Source organism: Pediculus humanus, genomic scaffold (assembly GCF_000006295.1).
Source record: "Pediculus humanus corporis 1103172107463 genomic scaffold, whole genome shotgun sequence".
Classification (NCBI taxonomy): Eukaryota; Metazoa; Arthropoda; class Insecta; order Psocodea; family Pediculidae; genus Pediculus; species Pediculus humanus.
This window is the reverse complement of record NW_002987083.1, coordinates 71,762-91,270: the sequence shown is the minus strand read 5'-3', so window position 1 is coordinate 91,270 and position 19,509 is coordinate 71,762. Positions and strand designations below refer to the sequence as shown.

At 23.2% G+C, this 19,509-nt stretch overlaps 1 protein-coding gene and 2 non-coding genes across 3 annotated transcripts; 1 reads left to right on the top strand and 2 right to left on the bottom strand.

Moving 5' to 3' along the window:
- Positions 1-10,275: 10,275 nt before the first annotated feature.
- Positions 10,276-17,695, top strand: Phum_PHUM116870 (THO complex subunit, putative; the record flags this gene model as incomplete). The annotated part of the gene is made up of 19 exons (XM_002424136.1): positions 10,276-10,349; positions 10,778-11,167; positions 11,265-11,652; positions 11,776-11,922; positions 12,128-12,300; positions 12,382-12,547; positions 12,639-12,838; positions 12,913-13,099; positions 13,174-13,451; positions 13,539-13,836; positions 14,006-14,170; positions 15,381-15,665; positions 15,789-16,097; positions 16,215-16,415; positions 16,496-16,798; positions 16,870-17,063; positions 17,150-17,270; positions 17,349-17,520; positions 17,634-17,695. 19 exons carry the CDS (start codon positions 10,276-10,278, stop codon positions 17,693-17,695), a joined length of 4,113 nt encoding a protein of 1,370 aa, XP_002424181.1.
- On the bottom strand, positions 14,622-14,695 carry Phum_PHUM116890. The gene has a single exon. It is a non-coding gene; the product is annotated as a tRNA-Asn (tRNA).
- Phum_PHUM116880 lies at positions 15,142-15,215 on the bottom strand. The gene has a single exon. It is a non-coding gene; the product is annotated as a tRNA-Asn (tRNA).
- Positions 17,696-19,509: the final 1,814 nt, after the last annotated feature.

Below are 19,509 nucleotides of genomic sequence, written 5' to 3'. Positions count from 1 at the left end.
TACGAGAGAACAAAAGTTGAGGGATTTTAAAAAAAAAACCCTTTCCAATAATGGAATACAATCACCGCTGCCCCAGTCACAATGAATAAATAAAAAAAGAATAAAAAAAAAAAAAAAACGACATTTTTTAGTTCATACAAAATCCATGAATGGAAAATTTTTTTGTAAAATGTTTCATTTTTCCTTTATTTAATTTATTATTATAAAAAAAAATAATAATAATAATTGTGCATCGAACGGTAAAAAAACGTTTCATAAAAATTATTACTGTATAAAACAAACATTTTTAAATATGAAAATTATAATAATAATAATAATAATAATAATAATAATAATAATAATAATAATAATAATAATAATAATAATAATTTGTTTTTCTATAAGCAACGTTTATATATTTATTTATTTATTTAACGTCGAGGGAAAAATATTACACATGACAAAAATTAATTTTAATTTAACGAAAATAAAGAGATGCGTTTAACAAGCATCCTTTCGGGTTTTTTTATAAGAGAAGAAAAGTAAAATTTTTAAAATATAAAAAAAAAATCAATTTAAACGTTAGGAAAATTACAAAAACATTCCTTTTCTTAATAATAAAGTTTATATTTTAAACGTGCACAACGTCGTCGTTAAATGAATAATCCTCAGGGCCGAAAATTGAATTATAATATGCGATTACTTTAATCTTTCATAAACATCTTTAAAAAATATATATACATATATATAGTTTACCATGAAAAAAAAGGAAAGAAAGAGAGAGAGAGAAGGGAGAGAAGGGAGAGAAAAAAACGTAATTGTGCCCAACATAAAAATAAAACATGATATAATTTTTATCTCCGGGTTTTCATGAATAATAGATTTAACTTGGCTTAACTCAATCAGTAAAGCATAAATTTATATTAGCCTTTTGGTTTTATCTCCAGGTCTTCAGGATAATGAATTTAAAATACCGAGTCAATCTTTATTCAACGTTTCATTATTATTATTTTTTTTAAATAAATAATAAAAAATTTAAATAATTTTTATGTTTTTTTTTTGTTTAGGTATTTGTCATTTAAAACAATTATTTCAATCGATAAAAAAATATTATTAATTGATAATACAAAAAATAAAAAATTTTTTAGTTTTCTCTCTCTCTCTCTCTCTCTCCTGTCAACGACCCTTTCGGATTAATTTTATAAAAGTTAAAAATAAAATTTTTTAATGTCAAATTAATTCTAATAAAATTCATTTTCATTTCTTATGTGTTTGATGAGACAACACATTACGAAATCAACAACAACAACAACAACCAGTTTTCACTATTTTTCAGTGTTTTTTTTTTTTTTTTAAACTTAAAAATACCAAAAAATTCAGTAACAATGTTATAAAATCGATTGTCTCTCTCTCTTGAAAATAAAAAAATAAAAAAGATTCTTATCAAAATCATTAACGATAAAAATAACGATTTAAAACTATTTTTATAGCTTCAAGTAGATATAATTTTTTTTTTTTTTTTTGCTTTCCTTGACAATATTGACTATCAATAATTGTTTTTTTTTTTAGATATATAAAAGACTTGTAAAATCAATTTTTTTTTCTTTAAAAATAGAAATACATCACGTGTCATTTAAAATATATATATAAACGTTAATGATGAAAGATAAAAAAAAATAATTAAATGAAAAAAAAAAAAAATTTTACATGAGAATTTTTTAAAATTACGAAAAAAATTTTATTTTTTAATTAAAAAATTTTCCCAACCTATAAAATACATTTCCATTAGAGAATATTAATTATTAATTAATGAAAATTTTTTTCTTTTTTCTTTTTAAATTAAATTGATTTCGTAGAAAATTAACAAAAAAAAAAAAAAAACAAAATTTTTTTATTTATACAAAAAATATATAAATATAAAACAGGTAAAATTTTATATTTAATTTTGGATAAAAAAAAAAATAAAATAAAAAAGTTTTTTTTAAAAAAATCATTCATAACTGCCTTATGATAAAATTAAAAAGGTTTTTAATTTTGTATAATTACTTTTTTAAAATAAATTAAAATTCGCCATATTTTTTTTCCTGTTTACATTTTTTTAATTTACTCAAATCGGATGAAATCCGTTTTTCTTTTTATGTGTTTCCGTATCATTGCAAAAAATAAAACGAAATAAAATTTCAATTTATTTTTTTTTTAAAAAAAAAACATAAAAATAAATTGAAAATAAATTTTAAATAAAAATTATTGACTTTTTATTAAAAAAAAAAAAAAAAAAAAATGTCAAAGAAAATTGAAAAAAAAGAAAAAAAAAAACCATCACCTGTAATATCAGAGGAATAAATTTCAAAAGAATAAGATTATGTAACACAAAATATTTTTGTGCTGTCTTAAAAGACAAAACTTTTCTTACGTTTGTTTGTTTGTTTGTTTTTCCCTGTTTGTTTTCGATATTTTTTTTTGTGCCATTAAAATAATAAAATATACATTTATTAAGAATAAAATTTTTTTTTTTAAATGAATGTGTGATCGACAAATAATTTAAAACAATAAATTAAAAAAAAAAAAAATTTACAAAAATCATATTAAACCTGATTTAAAAAAAAAAAAAACCTAAAACAAAAGAAAACCTTTGCTGACTAAGCTTTCTTTTAAAAAAACAAAAAAGGTTTCATTTTGGTGAAACACATAAATAAATGTCTGTCGTTTTGGCTTCATTATTTTACGTTAATAACAATAAAAAATTTTATTAAAAAAATAATTTTTCTTGCCAAAATAAAAATAAAATTATATACATTTTCTTTTTAAAGTAATAAAAAAAACATTTTCATTAATAATTATATATATATAATATATGTATATTAATTTTCCTTTTTAATAATTTACCTTATTACAAGAAAGAAGTAATAATAATAATAATAATAACAACAGCAACAACGACGACGTCGTCATAGAAAAAACATAAAAGAAAATAATTGAAAAGTTTACATTTTTATTCAATGATAACTTTAAATATGAATTTTAATGTAAAAACTACAAGAGAGACAGAGAGAGAGAGAATACATTAATAATAATAATAATAATAATAATAATAATAATAATAATAATAATTTTTATCTCTTATTTTTTGAATAATATTTATTGTTCTAAATAATTAAATATTAATTCAAAAAATTAAAAATAAAAATAATATTTTCACACGCTTATTCTTACTTAAAATAAAAATAATTTCAATTTCTTCTATAATAATAATAATAATAATAATAATAATAATAATAATAATAATAATAATAATAATAATTACCACAATAACAATCATCATATTAATATTTAAATTTCATAAAATTAAATTTTTTTTTAATAATTTTTAATAAATAAATAAACAAAATTTCTAAACATGATGATTTTTAAAAAATTAAAACGTTTTCAGTGATTTTTCTTTTTTTTAGTACTTTTTTCAAACTTTTAAATTAAGAAAAAAAAAAAAAAGGAAAAAAAAAAGAAAAAAAAAACTTCATAATAGTATTCTGAAATTTTAAAGCCCTCCCTCCCTCCCCCCCAAAAAAAAAACTCGGTGAAATATTAAGGGGCATTAAACTTGGTCGTTTTAAACCCATCATTTTTTATGTATTTTTATATTGCTTTTTCCATTTAACGATTTCCTTTTTTTTTTTTTTTTGATGCATTTTTACCTTTCGTGTACAAAATTTTTTTTTTTTTTTTTAATTTTTCATTTGACAAAATGTATAAAATTTTATATAAATAAATCATAAAATTAATATAATAATAATGATTATGATGATGATGATGATGATGATGTTGTATATAAAAAATTTTTTTTTTAATTATTTTTTTTTTTAAAAGATTTAATTGAATGAAATGAGAATTTCTACCTTTTGCAATGACCCTTTTTGTACACACAAACACACTTTTATACGTTAGAAGGTCGCCGCACCTGCGTCTCTCTGTTTTCTTTATTAGGTTTATAAATTGAAAGACTGCAGACATGAAGACACGAAATAATTTTAAAGAGGGGGAGGGGGAGGGGAAAGAAGTGGGGGAGAAAAAAAACGAAAATTCCACGCCTATTGGCTCAATTCATTTTACTTGTGGGGAAAATTAAAGAAATAAATAAAAATAAAAATAAAATTCTTTTTTTTTTAAATTCATGGGATTTTTTTTTTTTTTTTGGATTTAGGCGTGTTTCCTTTTTTCCTTTTTTTTTTTCCTTTTAACAATTAACGAAAATAAATTTTTTTTTTATTACTCTTTTGAAAATAAAATTTATTGATTTTTAAATGTTTTATTAAAGTGTTAATTTTTAATTTACTTGCGTGAAACTGAATTATTACACTATTATTATTATTTTTTTTATGGTTTTATATATAAACCCCCCCCCCCCCCCCCCCCCCCCCACGTAAAAAAAAAAAAAAAAAAAAAAAAAATTTTCTTTTTTAAACCTTTTAAGAAAAATTGAAAATTTAATAAAAAAAAAAAAAATAATAATAATTTTATCGAATTAAAATTTTTTATATTAAATAATAATAATATTGTGCCTTTAGGGTTCAACCTTACAAAAGAAAAAAAAAAAAATTTTTGTCTTTGGATAAAAAAGAAAAAGAAAATATCAAACTTATTTTTCGTTTATATTATATATTAAAGTTATATATTATTTTTTTATTAAAAGAATTTTCCATCATCTTTGCCAACTTGACTACTTGGTAATCAACATAATAATAATTTCATCTTCTTCTTCTTTCTTTTTTTTTTATTTTAAAATAAAAAATTTAATAATTCGGGTAATTTATTTATTTATTTACACGGATATCATTTTTGAAAGTAAAAAATAAATTTATTTTGAATCGACAAAAAACAACTAACGGCAAAAACGACCATTTAAATAAAACGTAATAGAAAAAAGTCCTCGTTCAAACGAATGTTCCATTTTCGGAAAAAGGTACAAAAAAAAGAAAACCTTTTTTTTTTTTTTTTATAACTTAAAGGTTGGTTTTATATCTTGTCAAAGAAACAATTGAAACATATCTAAGAACCCAATGAAGAGAAAATAATAATTACGGGACTGGAAAAATGATGATTTCTATATAGAAAACAATCGATATTTTCTTTTTTGTTTTATCATTATCATTATTATCATCTTAATAAATTTTAAATTATTTACTTATTATCATTTTAAAATATAATTTTGATTTACTATGTATTATTTACATATATGTGTATTCAACCGATTTAAAATTTTTTTAAATTATTATTAATTTATTATTAAGAGTAAGTTATTAAAATTATATTACTAATCCATTAGAATATGTGTTCTGTTTTACGTCATGTTTTTTTTTTTACGATCAAAAAATTTATTTAAAATTAAATAATAATAATAATAATATTTTTTCTTTATAATTAAAAAAAAAAAAACGAACGAAATGGAATCATTTATTAAAGGTATATATATTCATTTAAATAAAAAATATTTAAAAATCGCGGAAATTATTTTACTTCAAAAAAATATGGAAGTATTAAAAAAAAAAAGAAAAAATATTTAAATAAAAAAAAAAAAAAAAAAAGGAAAGAATATTGTATTATGAACTAAAAGAGTTAAATGGTTGCCAAGTTTTCGTGCCAAAATTGTCATTTTATTTTCTTCATGTTCATTTCTCTTTCACACTTAAATTAAATTTATATAATTTTTACTTCAAATTTTTTTTTTATCATTTAGCATTTAGCATTAGTCAAAAGTTAAGAAAAAAAAAAAAAAAATGTCTTCTTAAAAAACCATAAGGTTATAATTTTAAATGTCATCGAACACACACAACAAACAATATCCAACACAAATTATAAAATAAAAATGAAAATGGATGATGAATTTTTATTTCATTTTTTAACGTTTATGAAATGTTCAATTAGAGGTGAAAGTCCGTTGGTTGGTTGGTGACGTTTAAAATTTTTTACAAAATAAAAAAAAAAAAAATGACACGGAAATTATTTATAAATATTTAAAACATAATATAAAACAATTTATTCACCCTTCATTAATAAAAATACTAATAATAATAATTAAATATTTAATAAGGGTTGGTTGCAAAAAAAAAAAAAAAGATAGTAAACGGGATAAAAAAAAAAAGAAAAAAAGCTGGAGTTTTTTTTTTATAAAAAAAAAAAAAAAAAACATTGCTTTTGAGTTCTCCAGCAGTTATTTCCATGACGTTCGCTCTATCTCTCTCTCTCTCAAATTCCACCTTTTTTTCCACATCGTCTTCAACACAATACTAATTTTTTTATATTGTTCGCTTGCCTTTTTTTACCCTGCTTTTAGATTTTATTTAAGTTTTTTTTTTCCGTCGAATAATAAATAAAACTGATTTTTTTCTTATATAAAGAAACCTGCCATTTTTTTTCCTTTTTTTTCCCTTCCAAATAATGATTTAACCGATAATTTATAATCAAATTATTTATCGGTCTTTCAAAACTAAATGATTATAAATAAATAAATAATATATATATATATATATGTTCATAGAAATTATAGATACGAAAATATTTGAATGATTGAATATAAGAAAAATTTGCTGACGATATGTAAAAAAAAAAAAAAATTATAAAACTAAATGCTGACTGACATTTATTTTATTTTATTTTCTAATTTACAAAAAAAAATTAATATCGATGAATGAAACAATCCAATAAAAAAATCCAATAAATTAATACTACACATATATAACTATCAAGAAATAAAAATAAAAAATAAAAGCCGACATTTTTTTTTTTAAAACGGGTCAATAATGATAATTATTATTTTTATTAACAAAGTTATAATAGAAAAAAAAAAACTAAAGAAAGTAAATTGAAAAAAGAAAAAAAACATGAAGAAAATCAAGTTTTGAAAGAATATTGATGGAAGTTGTAAGAAGAAACTAAGCAATTTTAAACATGGTGAGGATTGGCTAAAAACTAAATTCAATTTGTTACAGAATTGACCCCGAGGACAAAAAAAAAAAAAAAAAAAAAAAGACCACCATTTTTTCCCGACGAATTTTCAATAATTTCGGAAATAACAAAATAACAATTTTCATAACAAAAACAACCCCTATAAAAAATTTTATAAATTATCTACACCCTCTCTGAATAAATATATGTATCAATAATTTAAAAATTTATGGAAAATAATCGTATTAATATTTTTTTTACCTTATATGTACATCGTTTTGTTTATAAGTTGACTTATGTATGAACTAGGAAATAATTTTTAATAATAAAAACGAATAAAATTTATTTGCTTTAAAGCAAACTATCACACGCACACGCACACACACACACGCACTATTGACAGACGACGACGACTACGATTCACTCTAATGATTACATCATTAGTTTAAAATTTCTCGGTTAAAAGGTGTCACTATTAAAAGATAAAATGCAATCCTTTCATTTTATTACTTATATATATATATATATATATATATATATATATATATATATATATATATATATATATATATATATATATATATATATATAAGTCCAAACACGCACACGCACGCACACACACACGTGTATTCCTTTCAAAATTTATATCATAATTAAATAAATAATTTTTTTCTTATTAATCGTAAACGCCTGTTTCACAACACAAAAATAAATGTATATATGAAAATTTTATGATAACATTCAAATAAAAATTCTTTTATTAAAAATTAAGATAAAAAATATTGTAAAATAAATATTGATTTAAAAAAAAAAAATTAAATTAAATATTATTGTAACCGATAGCAAAAAAAAAAAAATATTTAATATTAAAAATACCTACAAAAACATGTCGTACGATTTTAAGATTTTTTGTTTTACCGGTAGCAAATTTTAATAGAAAAAGCAAAACTAATTGAAAAAAAACATTATGTTTTTCTTAATAAATGGAAAATATTATAAAATAATAAAGATTAATAATAATAATAATAATGATAATATTTAAGTAATAAAATTTATGTATGAATTTTTTTATTTCTTACCTTTTAATGTAAAACTGTACGTCATGGAGTCCTAAAAAAGTTGCTATAATGATTCAAGCTAATCCGTCTTGAAGCAAAAAAACACAATTAAGATTTCCACACTTCACTCGTTTCACATTTTAAATATAATTTTTTTTCTTTTTTTTTCACTTTTTTACATAAATAAATAAAATTTTATTGGAATAAAATAAAATAAAATAAAATGGATGAAATATATTTAAAAAATATAAATAAAATAAAATAATAAAGCCGGCAAAACGTTGGTATTAAAAAAAAATAATAAAGCGTAAAAAAAAAATAAACGATAAACGATCCGCTCGCGTCGAATTCACAACGGTGACTGAGGCTCGCTCTGGATTTGAAACTTCGTGAGTTGTCGGCTTTTTAATTTTTAACTTCGTGATCTTTCGTATCAAGTTGTTTTCCTCGTATTGCAGGTGTGTAATGTAAACCGTTTTTTTTTTTCCCTTGTTATGCATACGTTCCTTCCTTTATAAATACCTAAGAAACTTCTTTAAAAAAAAAAAAACAACAAAGGAAATAAAAAAAAAGTGCATTCAATTCTCTTCAATTCTTTACTTCAACTTTTTTTTTTTTTTTTTTAAATGAATTATTTTTACATACTTTTTACATCGTCGGTAATAATATAGTGTGTAAATAATTTTTAACCGTAAAAAAAAAAAAACCGATTCATTTCAAATGTTGAAATGCATTAACTTATAGAAAATGGTTATTAAAAAGAGAAAAGTTCCTTTTCATATATTACTTATGAAAAACTGTAAAAAAAATTGCTTTTAACGAATCCATTAATTAGTCTGTATATATATATAATATAGAATAAAATAGAGTTTTTATTCTATATGTATATATATTTTGTGGCAGAATATTTAATTTTTATACATTTTAAAACTTACCTGAATTTCCTGGGATGGGTGTTGAAATACAAAAACTTTTCTTGATACAATACCACCACACAATAGAATATCTTATTTATCCAAAAATTTCGTTAGGTTGTTATTAAATTGTTTAAAAGATGATTTAAAACCATGAAGTATAATGTTAGTTATTGTTAAGAGAACCTTTTCTTTTTATATTTTTATTTTTATTTATATTATTTGTATTAATTACCGTTATATCTCAACCATTTGCCATTTATTCCGCCATCTTGTTATATTTTATTTAATAAAAAAAAAAAAAAAAAAAACTCAATTATAAGTTTCTTAGAACGTGTTAATGTAAACTTTGATAAATTCGCATTCGACGGTGAATTCACAGTTTTTTAAACAATTTAAAACATTTTAGAAAAATGGTGTAAAATCATAGAAAGATCCATACTTGAATAAATTTACACCACATTGGTAAAAGCAAAAAACTGAAAATTAAAAATTTTTTTTAAATGGAAGGGGGGATATTAATAAGAGCAACAACTGTGATAATGGAAATAGAAGCAAAGAAGAGATTTACCACTAAAATTGAAAAAACAGAGTTTAAAGAGAATTTAGATAAACTTGAAAGTAAAAAAAAAAAAAATAATATAAGAAACGCCATTAGTTCCATCATTCTATATTCTTAGAAAAATTTTATGAATATAATCACGGGGGGATTCTTAGAATCCATTCCTGAAGAATTGAGGCTTTAAAGATTCCATAGAGTAATAATACAAAAAATCAAATTTGTACTCAGGGTTATGAATAATAATAATAAAAAAAAAAGATTGTGAATTTTTTTAATCTAATGCTTTTTTCACAGTTATTTATAATATCATTTTTATTTAAATCTATGGTTTGAAAAGAAAGCATTAGAAAATTTTAGTTAAAAAAAAAAAATCCAATTGGAAAATTTTTCAATTTGCTAAAGTTTAATAAATTTTAACTCTAATGACCAAAAAGTTAATAAATGTTTTAATATATGTCAATAAGTATATTTTAGTTTAAGAAGTAAATTTTATCATAACTGGTTTAAAAAAGAAAAAGGAAAAAAGAGACATAATTTAGAATTTATTTATAAAAAAAAAAATATGTTTTATCATTTATTAAAATGTTTTTAAATATTATTTATAAGTATTAAGATAAAATGTAATTTAAATAATGTTTTTTTTTTGTTTGATTTTTTTTTTTTTTAATAAAATTAAGAAATAATTGTAAAACATGTTTTCAAATGATTTTAAATATCTGAATTTTAATTAATTCCTTTCTACCATAGATGGCACGTTTTTTACCATAGATGTCACGTTTTGTAATTTTTTTTTCTCCTACAAAGCGGTGATTCCTTTAATAAAATGGCGGCTACTTCATGTTTGGATATGTCGCCAGAGGTGTGGAAAAACTGGGAAAAACATGGGAAATCTGAATTGTGAGTGTAATTTTTTTGCTACATATCAATGAAAAATTTTGATAGTCTTATAACTTATGCATTAAAGAATTCTTTTTTCTATTTTCTATATCAATTAATTTCATCTCTTCATGGCGTCTCAATTGTACATCAATGTTTAAGACTCTCAGACACTATACCTCAACTGATTTTTCCTTTTCAAATATCAAAAAACAATTTATTTTTCGTACCATTATTTTCGAATTATAATGATGTTTTTTTTTTTTTTTTTTTTGCATTCTCCTGCTTTTATTTCATTCTGAAACTTAATAACGTGCTTTGCTCATTTATTGACTGAATTTGTTATTATGCACATTTATAAATGCTTCTTAATTTACTTATTTTTGAAACTGTATTAAACTCGTATTTATTTCATTATAATTATTAAAATTTAAACGTTTTTATTACAGTTTAAAATTATTGAAAGCTTCTCTAGTGGAATACACAGGTCCTCAAAGGGAACTAAAACCAGCTAAATACATTTATGAATTATTGTCATCAGGAGTGAATGGTTTAGTTAAAAAAGAAAATGTTATTGCAACTATTGGAGAAATATTATCTTTTCACATGGACGTCCCTAGTTTAATATTAGATATTTTAAATATATTAGATTTAGAAACTTTGTGCTCAAGCATTAGGGATGAAAGAAATAACTTTTGTACAATTGTTCGAGAATGTGAAAAAGTCATACCAGAAAAATTGTTAAAAGAAAGATTGGAGATTGATACCTTACAGGATGTAGGAATGTTAAAAAATAGAAATTTTTATACTAAATTTATTAGAATTAAAACCAAATTATAGTGAGTACAAAAAATATTTAAAAAAGAATTAATTAATAAAATTATTGAAACTTAAATTAATTGTGGCATAACTATTATTTTTATTCATTGATTACAGCTATAAGCAAAAGAAATTTAATTTGCTTAGAGAAGAAAGTGAAGGCTATGCAAAATTAATAACACAATTAAATCAGGATATTTCAGTAAATTTTACTGCAGAAAACCTACTGCAAGATACTAAATCATTAATTGGTTGCTTTAATTTAGATCCCAATCGAGTGCTTGACATAATTTTAGAAGCTTTTGAACTTAGGACAGAATTAGCTGAAATATTTATGGAACTGTTAAAATCCTACACAAATGACTCGAAAGTTCTTTGTGAAATTCTAGGATTTAAATTTTCACACTATTATAAAAATAAAGAGCCAACTCCTCAAAATTTATATAAAATTACTGCACTTTTATTGCAGTATGAAATTATTCAGTTGGATGATATCTATCCCTGGGTAAATTATTTTAAGATAAAAATATATGTTGAAATTATTCACTGATTTATTTTAATTGATCTGTGAAATTTTAAATTATGAAACAAATTTCATATTAATAATAATATATATTTAAAATTTTAGTTAATGCCCTTAGATAGTGTGATTGAAAAAGAATGGGAAAATGAAATGAAAGAAGCAAAGGAGTATGCTAGAAAGCAAAATGTTATATCTACTAAAGAGAAAGAAAATGAAGAATCTGAATGTGAAAAAGAATCTGCTCAGGAAAAGGTTTGTACTTTAAATAAACTAAAAACAAAACAATGAGAAAAATTATTTTTATGAATTATTACACTCGATGATTTCTGTTGGTAGTTTATTGAATTTTAATTAATTTTTCCGATAATCATTCAAAAATTCATCAAATGTAATAATTTTCCTTTAAGTTTCATTGCAAAATATTAATTTAAATGGTAATTTTTTTTTTTTTTTTCAGTATGCAATGATTCAAAAATTTGGTCTTTGTGAGGCTTTATTAACAATTGGGGCATGGTCCGTATGCCAAGAACTTTGTCGTAATCTTCCTGAACACTGCATCATGGAGCAACCACCCGTTGCAAAAGCCATGTGCAACCTTCTTCATTCACTAATAGAACCGTTATACTCAGCGTAAGCATTAATCTTTGTCATTAAATATTATTTTTTAAAAAAATAAGTGAAATTTTAATAACAATGCATTTTTATTTTTAGAAATTGTTGTATTTCAAATAAAGTTCAAAGACGTCCTCCTCCTGTTTTGAACAGTAAACTAACGCCCAAGTCTGTTTTAACGTTTTCTGAAATGAGAAATGATGTTATTCCTATGCTAATCGCTCTGGGACCTTCGTTACATTTTGATTCAGTTCTTATGTACAAAGTAATGTGGTTATAATTTTATAATTTACCCTAAACTTTTACCATTTAATTTATAAAATATTACTCAAATTATTTTTTAAAAAATTTTATAGATAATTCGTCTATGTAAAGTTAATTTATATCAACTTGGCGAAGAGGGACTAAAGCAACCTTCAGGAGAAGATTCTCTTTATCATGACATTATAGTTCTTTTGGATTTAGTGATTCTACCGTCTTTGTCTTACATGGATTGTAATTGTAGCATTGCAGAAGAAGTATGGAACGTCATAAAAAACTTTCCCTATCAAATCAGGTGCATACTAGAACCATCTTTCGCGTAAGATTTTAACCGTTTAATTTGCTTTTAACTTATTATTTTTTTTGTAGATATTGTTTGTACAGTCGGTGGAAAAACGAAACTCCAAATGAACACGCAAAGCTTTTACGAAAGAACGGAGAAGCATTGAAAAATATAAAAAATATAATGAAAAGAGTAAGCAAGGAAAATATAAAACCAGTTGGCAGGCTCATCGGAAAACTGACTCACGCTTCTCCTGGGGTTTTATTTGATTATGTAATTAATAATACTTGGTTTTAATTCTTAAATATTTTATAATTGTTTTATGTAATTTTTTTTATTATCTATAGGTGTTAATACAAATTCAAATGTATGAAAATTTGATAGGACCAGTTGTTGATTCACTCAAGTTTTTAACTAATTTATCGTACGACGTATTAGGCTACTGTTTAGTAGAGACTTTAGCGAATACTTCGTTAGACAAAGAAAGATTTAAATATGATGGAACATCAATATCAATGTGGCTTCAAAGTTTGTCTTCGTTTTGTGGTTTCGCGTTTAAGAAATATAATATAGAATTAACTGGATTATTACAATACGTTGCAAATCAGCTGAAGGCTGAAAAAAGGTACATAGATTTAATTCAAATTAATAACGCTGTCTAATAATTAATGCTAAAATCAGGAAAATTTTTTTTTTTTTTTTTTTTTTTTAGCTTAGATTTATTAATATTACGAGAAATAGTTCAAAAGATGGCTGGCATAGAAGCAGCCGAAGAAATGACAACTGACCAACTCAATGCCATGTGCGGTGGAGAACTTTTAAAAGGTGAAGCTGGTTACTTTAGTCAAGTTCGAAACACTAAAAAATCTTCATTAAGGCTAAAAGAAGCTTTAAATGAACAAGATTTGGGGGTTTCACTGTGTCTCTTAATGGCACAACAAAGATACTGTGTAATATATAGAGAAACGGATAAAAGCCATTTGAAACTAGTCGGAAAACTGTATGATCAGGTAATTAAATTTATTATATCAAGGATATTATTTGCAAATCGTTATCGTTCGTTTTAATCGAAATTACAATTATACTCTGTTGTTTCAAATATTTTATAACTATCGCCAAAAATTTTTTCGCTCGATTTTTTTTGTTGTTGTTAAATTTTATGTATGTTAATTATTATAGTGTCAAGATACATTGGTTCAGTTTGGTACCTTTTTGTGTTCTACTCTCTCCGTGGATGAATATGATACTCGTTTTCCTTCAATTCATTCCATGTTATCAGAATACCATATAAATGCCGACGTCGCATTTTTTTTAGCAAGACCTACATTAAATCATGCTATAAATGTAAGTTTGACTCATATATTTTTTTAATATTAGGTTCTTCCTGAGTGATCGGTTCAACAATCATAAAATATGCATTAATCAACAGTAATAATTAAAATTACTACTTTTCTTTTTTTTTTTTTTTGTAACGTAGAATATTTGGACATTTTATGCCTTAAAAATTGTCGTTTAAACAAAACCCTTTTCAAACTTGCATTTCCTATTATAGTTTTTGGAATGATTCACAATTTTGCTAAAATTATTGGAATAACTTATTAATCTTTATTGGTGACAGTATTTTCCGAAATTATTGGTTCTAAAATTTTCACAGTTGAGATTTTTTTTTTTCCCCATACAAATGTTCACAGGTATAAACAATGTGAAAGTTACAAATAAGAAAAATATAACAAACGTATATGTATTATAAATTCATAATTTCATTAAAATTATGAAAAAAAAAAAAAAAATTAAACGCCCCCGGGTGGGCTCGAACCACCAACCTTTCGGTTAACAGCCGAACGCGCTAGCCGATTGCGCCACGGAGGCTCACGACTGAAGTACCTTGTACTGATAATCTACAATTAAGTGTAAAGCATGACCTAAAATTATTTTAATGTTTTCTTCATTAAATATTATTTTTTATTGTATTATTCATTATTATTATTATTATTATTATTATTATTATTATTATTATTATTATTTAATATTATTATTTAATATTTAAATTCTGGAACGTAATAATTTTATTTTATTTATTTTAGTAAATTTCATTATTTTTTTTTTTTTTTTTTTTTTTTTTTTAGAATTAAGAAACTTAAATTAAGAAAAAAATAATGTTTTAATCGTAATTAATATTTCAAATCGGTATTTTTCCTATTTTAAGAAGTTTTATATTTTGCACATCAGTTTAAATCATGGGTTTTTTATTATCATTTAAATTTAAAAAAGAAAAAAAAAATTAACCTGTGGCAAAACAAGCAATAAAAATTTAACGCCCCCGGGTGGGCTCGAACCACCAACCTTTCGGTTAACAGCCGAACGCGCTAGCCGATTGCGCCACGGAGGCCGTTGATCTTTATCAAGTTATTGACATCAATCATTGTGAAAATACAGGCTCAAACTTAGGCACTTCATATAAATTTTTTTTTTTTTTTTTTCATCCTCAAGTTATATTAATTGCACGTTTCGTAATCGTAATTTGTATTATTATTATTATTATTTTTATTTTAAGATGAAGTACGACACTTTAAGAAAAAGTGATGCAAATTATAAAAAATTGAGTTTACAATCAAAGCAACAAAAATACTGTGAAGCCGTTCAAGAAATAATGACTCCCATAATAAAATCAGTTAGATCCCTACATTCAAATAAAGTTTGGGAAGATATCAGTCCTCAATTTCTTGTTACCTTTTGGAGTTTGACAATGTATGATCTTCAAGTTCCTGTTGAGAGTTATCAAAAAGAAATCAACAGAATTAAACAATCATCAATTTTGGGTATTGATTCTAAAGAAATGGTATTATTTTATTATTAATTATTTATTTATTTTTTTTTATTCAATCAGTATTCCTTGTTGTCAATTAGGATTATAAAAAAAAAAAACACTTACTTTAAATTTTCTAACAAATTAAATTTTTAGGCTACTAGTAAAGGTAAAAAAGAACAAGAAAGATTTAACGCTTTAATGGAAAAACTTCAAGATGAAAGGAAAAAACAACAAGAGCACGTTGAAAAAGTCATGGCGAGATTAAAACAAGAAAAAGATTCGTGGTTTCCTACAAAATCTTTGAGATCACCCAAAAATGAATCGATAATGAAATTTTTACAATTGTGTATTTTTCCCAGATGTATTTTTACCTCCTTAGACGCGTTGTACTGTTTTAAATTTATTTACACTATTCATATGTTAAAGACGGCCAATTTTTCAACTCTTTTGTGTTTAGACAAAGTAAGTTTTATTATAAATAGGTATAATGAAAATTTGTTAAAAATCAAATACGTTTCCTACGTTGTATTTCCTTCCTTAGTCAAGTTACATTTTTTAAAAATTTAATTCAAATTTCAGTTATTGTGTGATCTAACATATACAGTTACATTTTGCACTGAAAACGAGGCTCACCGTTACGGAAGATTTTTATGTTGCGTTTTAGAATTAGTAATGAGATGGCATGGTGATGTTAATATATTCGAAGCCGAATGTTCGAATCATCCTGGTTTTGTAACTAAATACAGAGCAAGCAATCATTTTTCGGATGCCAGTGATGAAGTTGGTGTTTAAATTGATTATTATTAATTTCATTTTTAATTTTTTTTTTATTTAAAAAAAAAAAATTATATTATTTTAAGGTATCATATGAAAATTATCGTCACGTGTGTCACAAATGGCATTATAAAATAACCAAAGCGATACTTGTTTGTTTAGAATCAAAAGATTATACACAAATTCGTAATTCATTAATAGTTCTTATTAAAATATTACCACATTTTCCAATGTTAGCAAAATTAGCTCAAATAATTGAGAAAGCGATTGAAAAAGTACAACAAGAAGAAAAAAATCAAAGGCAAGATTTATATATTTTAGCAATGAGTTATGGCGGTCATTTAAAAGCAAAAGCTCCTAATATGGTCAAAGATAGCGATTTTCATCAGGTATTATATAATCGTGGAAATAATAATTTTTTTGTAAAAGAGCATTTAATTTTATAATTTAATATTATCAGGTCGTCAGTAAAGTGTCGAATAAACAAGGAAAAGAAAAATTAAGTAAAGAAAATTCAATAGAAAAAGTTGAAAAAAGTGAAAAAAGGGAAAAATTAAGTAATAAATCGGAAAATAAAGAAAATAATAAATCGAGAACTGGACGAAAAGAATTAAGTGAAACTAAAAAAGAAACCACACCTCCTTACAATAATAAGTAAGAATTTTAATTAATTAATTAAAAACACTTTTCTCATGGAAATCTAAAAGATTTATGTAATAAATTTTTTATTACAATCGTAGTAATAAAGAAAAGACAGAAAGGGAAGAATTAAAAGAAGAAATGAGGTTGCAAAAAGAGGAAAAATCACGAAACAAGGATCGAAAAGAGGATAAACATTCAAAAGACGAAAGAACTTATAGGGTACGTTTTGATTGTTAAAAAACTTTATTTATTAATAATATTTATTACTAATTCGGCGAATTATTATTTTATTAACAGGACGATAGATACGTTGAATCAATACCGTTAAGTAAAGATGAACAAAGACACATGACTGGTTATTATAGTGGTGCTGGGCATTATATGGATGAAACAAGAGATATTAGCAGTTTATCGAATAGCAGTTCGGGGTCACATAAGCACGGTGGAGAGAACGTAGAACCTGAACGTGGTAAAATAATTGTTTATTTTCGAAGAATAAGACTCCATTAATTAGAAAAAAAAAAAAATTACTGAAAAGAGTAATAAATAAAATTGTTAAAATGAAATCTTTTTTTTTTTCAGATGTGAAACGTAGGAAAATGGATGGAAGTTCATCCTCCAAGGTTAGTATTCCAGTATCGTAATGAATCAGGTGACTGACTTCCAGATAGCCTAACAAGAGGCTGATGGCTAATACAACGATGATTTCCCAAACGTTTTCAACTTTTTTCCAAAAAAAAAAAAAAAAAAAAAAATTTTTATGCATTTGAATTTTTGTGGTCACACATATTTTTAATTTTGACGGAGAGAAAAACATATATATATATCTATAACCGCTAGCGTATTAATTTTAAGATGGAAAAAAGGTTTTGGAAAAACAAAAAAAAAAAAAAAAAAAAAAAGTAGAAGAGAAGATTCCTAATGATTTGGAAAAGGATATTTAATCTGCCTTTTCAAATTCGTTTTATTATTTATGTTTGTTTAAATAAAAAAAAAAAAAAAAAGGAATTTTGTTCACTGAAAAAATTGACATGATTCAGTGACTATCGTACTTTAGGGAATAATAATTTTTGGTTCTTGGAAGTATCACTCTCGAGTTTTGCTAAAAAAAAAAAGCACGAAAATATATATATACATTTGTCTGATTTAAAAAAATTCTCAAGTACTAAACATAGTATTAAGTAAAAACGTGTTTTCAAAACATGGCCAAAGTATAATCTAAACATAAAAGTGTCCAAAAAAAACAAAAAAATAATAATTTGCTTCGATTTCAACTAATTGATTAATCTCAATTGTTCATCCATCATGAACACAAAATATAGAAATAATATGATGGTATAAATTCTAAAGAGAAATCAATGGATTTTATGAATTGACAAAAGGAGTTACTTCATCACTGCATTTTATGAAATAAAGAAAAGATATAAAAAGTAAACGAAACAAGAAGAATAATCTTGGGAAAAAAAATGAATCATTTGTAGAACACACCGAGTAAAATTTTTTTATATTTTATTCTATGAAGAATTAAAAAGTTAAATATGGAATAAGAAGAGAAAGAGAATATCTCAGTCGTCTTGTGTTTTTTTCAAGTGAATTCGTATTTAATCATTACCTCGAAATTATTTAAAAAGACAGAGAAACAAAAAAAAAAAAAAGGAATATCTACAAGTTTTCAACTGTACCATGTAATTTTTTTTTTCTTACTTATTTGCACGATGATGAAGTGGATTTTTTTTTGGGAGAAAAGAAGATTTCCCTCCTATCCCGTTACAGGTTGTTTATATTGACGAATTAACCCGAGGTAAGTTTTATTTATTTATTTATTTATTTTTACTTTTTTTTTTTTTTTAGCCTTTTTTTTGCTTCACGTGTAAAATTTTTAATTCGTTCTACGGTCATATTTCCAGTGGATTCATCTTATTTTTTTCAGCGTAATTATCATTATCACCTCAATTATGAAGAGAGAAAAAAAAAAAAAAAGGGTTATTTTTTTCCTTTTCGTTTAAACCGTCTTCATCATCGGATAATTCATAAACAAATTGAAGCCACATTAATATGTATAGAACATAATTATTAGGAGTATAAAACTAAATTGTGAATATTACGAACAAAAATAATTATTATTATTATCACATTTAATTTGAATCGCGTACCTATTCATCAGTTGTGCCTGATTTGGAAATATTTATTTTATTCTATTTTTTTTTTTTGAAGAATTTTTAATTATTTACTTTATAATTTTTTATGTGACGTCGTTTTTTATATATATATAACTTGAAACAATTATTTGAAATACAAAACGCAGGATAATAAAAAAAAAAAAAAAGTGTCCACTTACCTTTTGTATAGAAGTGTTTGTCTACATTCTTCTTATTATTATTATTAGTTCGTGAGAATTTCTTGATTTTTCTTAAAGAAGTTGGATCGACCTGAAAAAAAAAAAGTAGAAATTAGTATC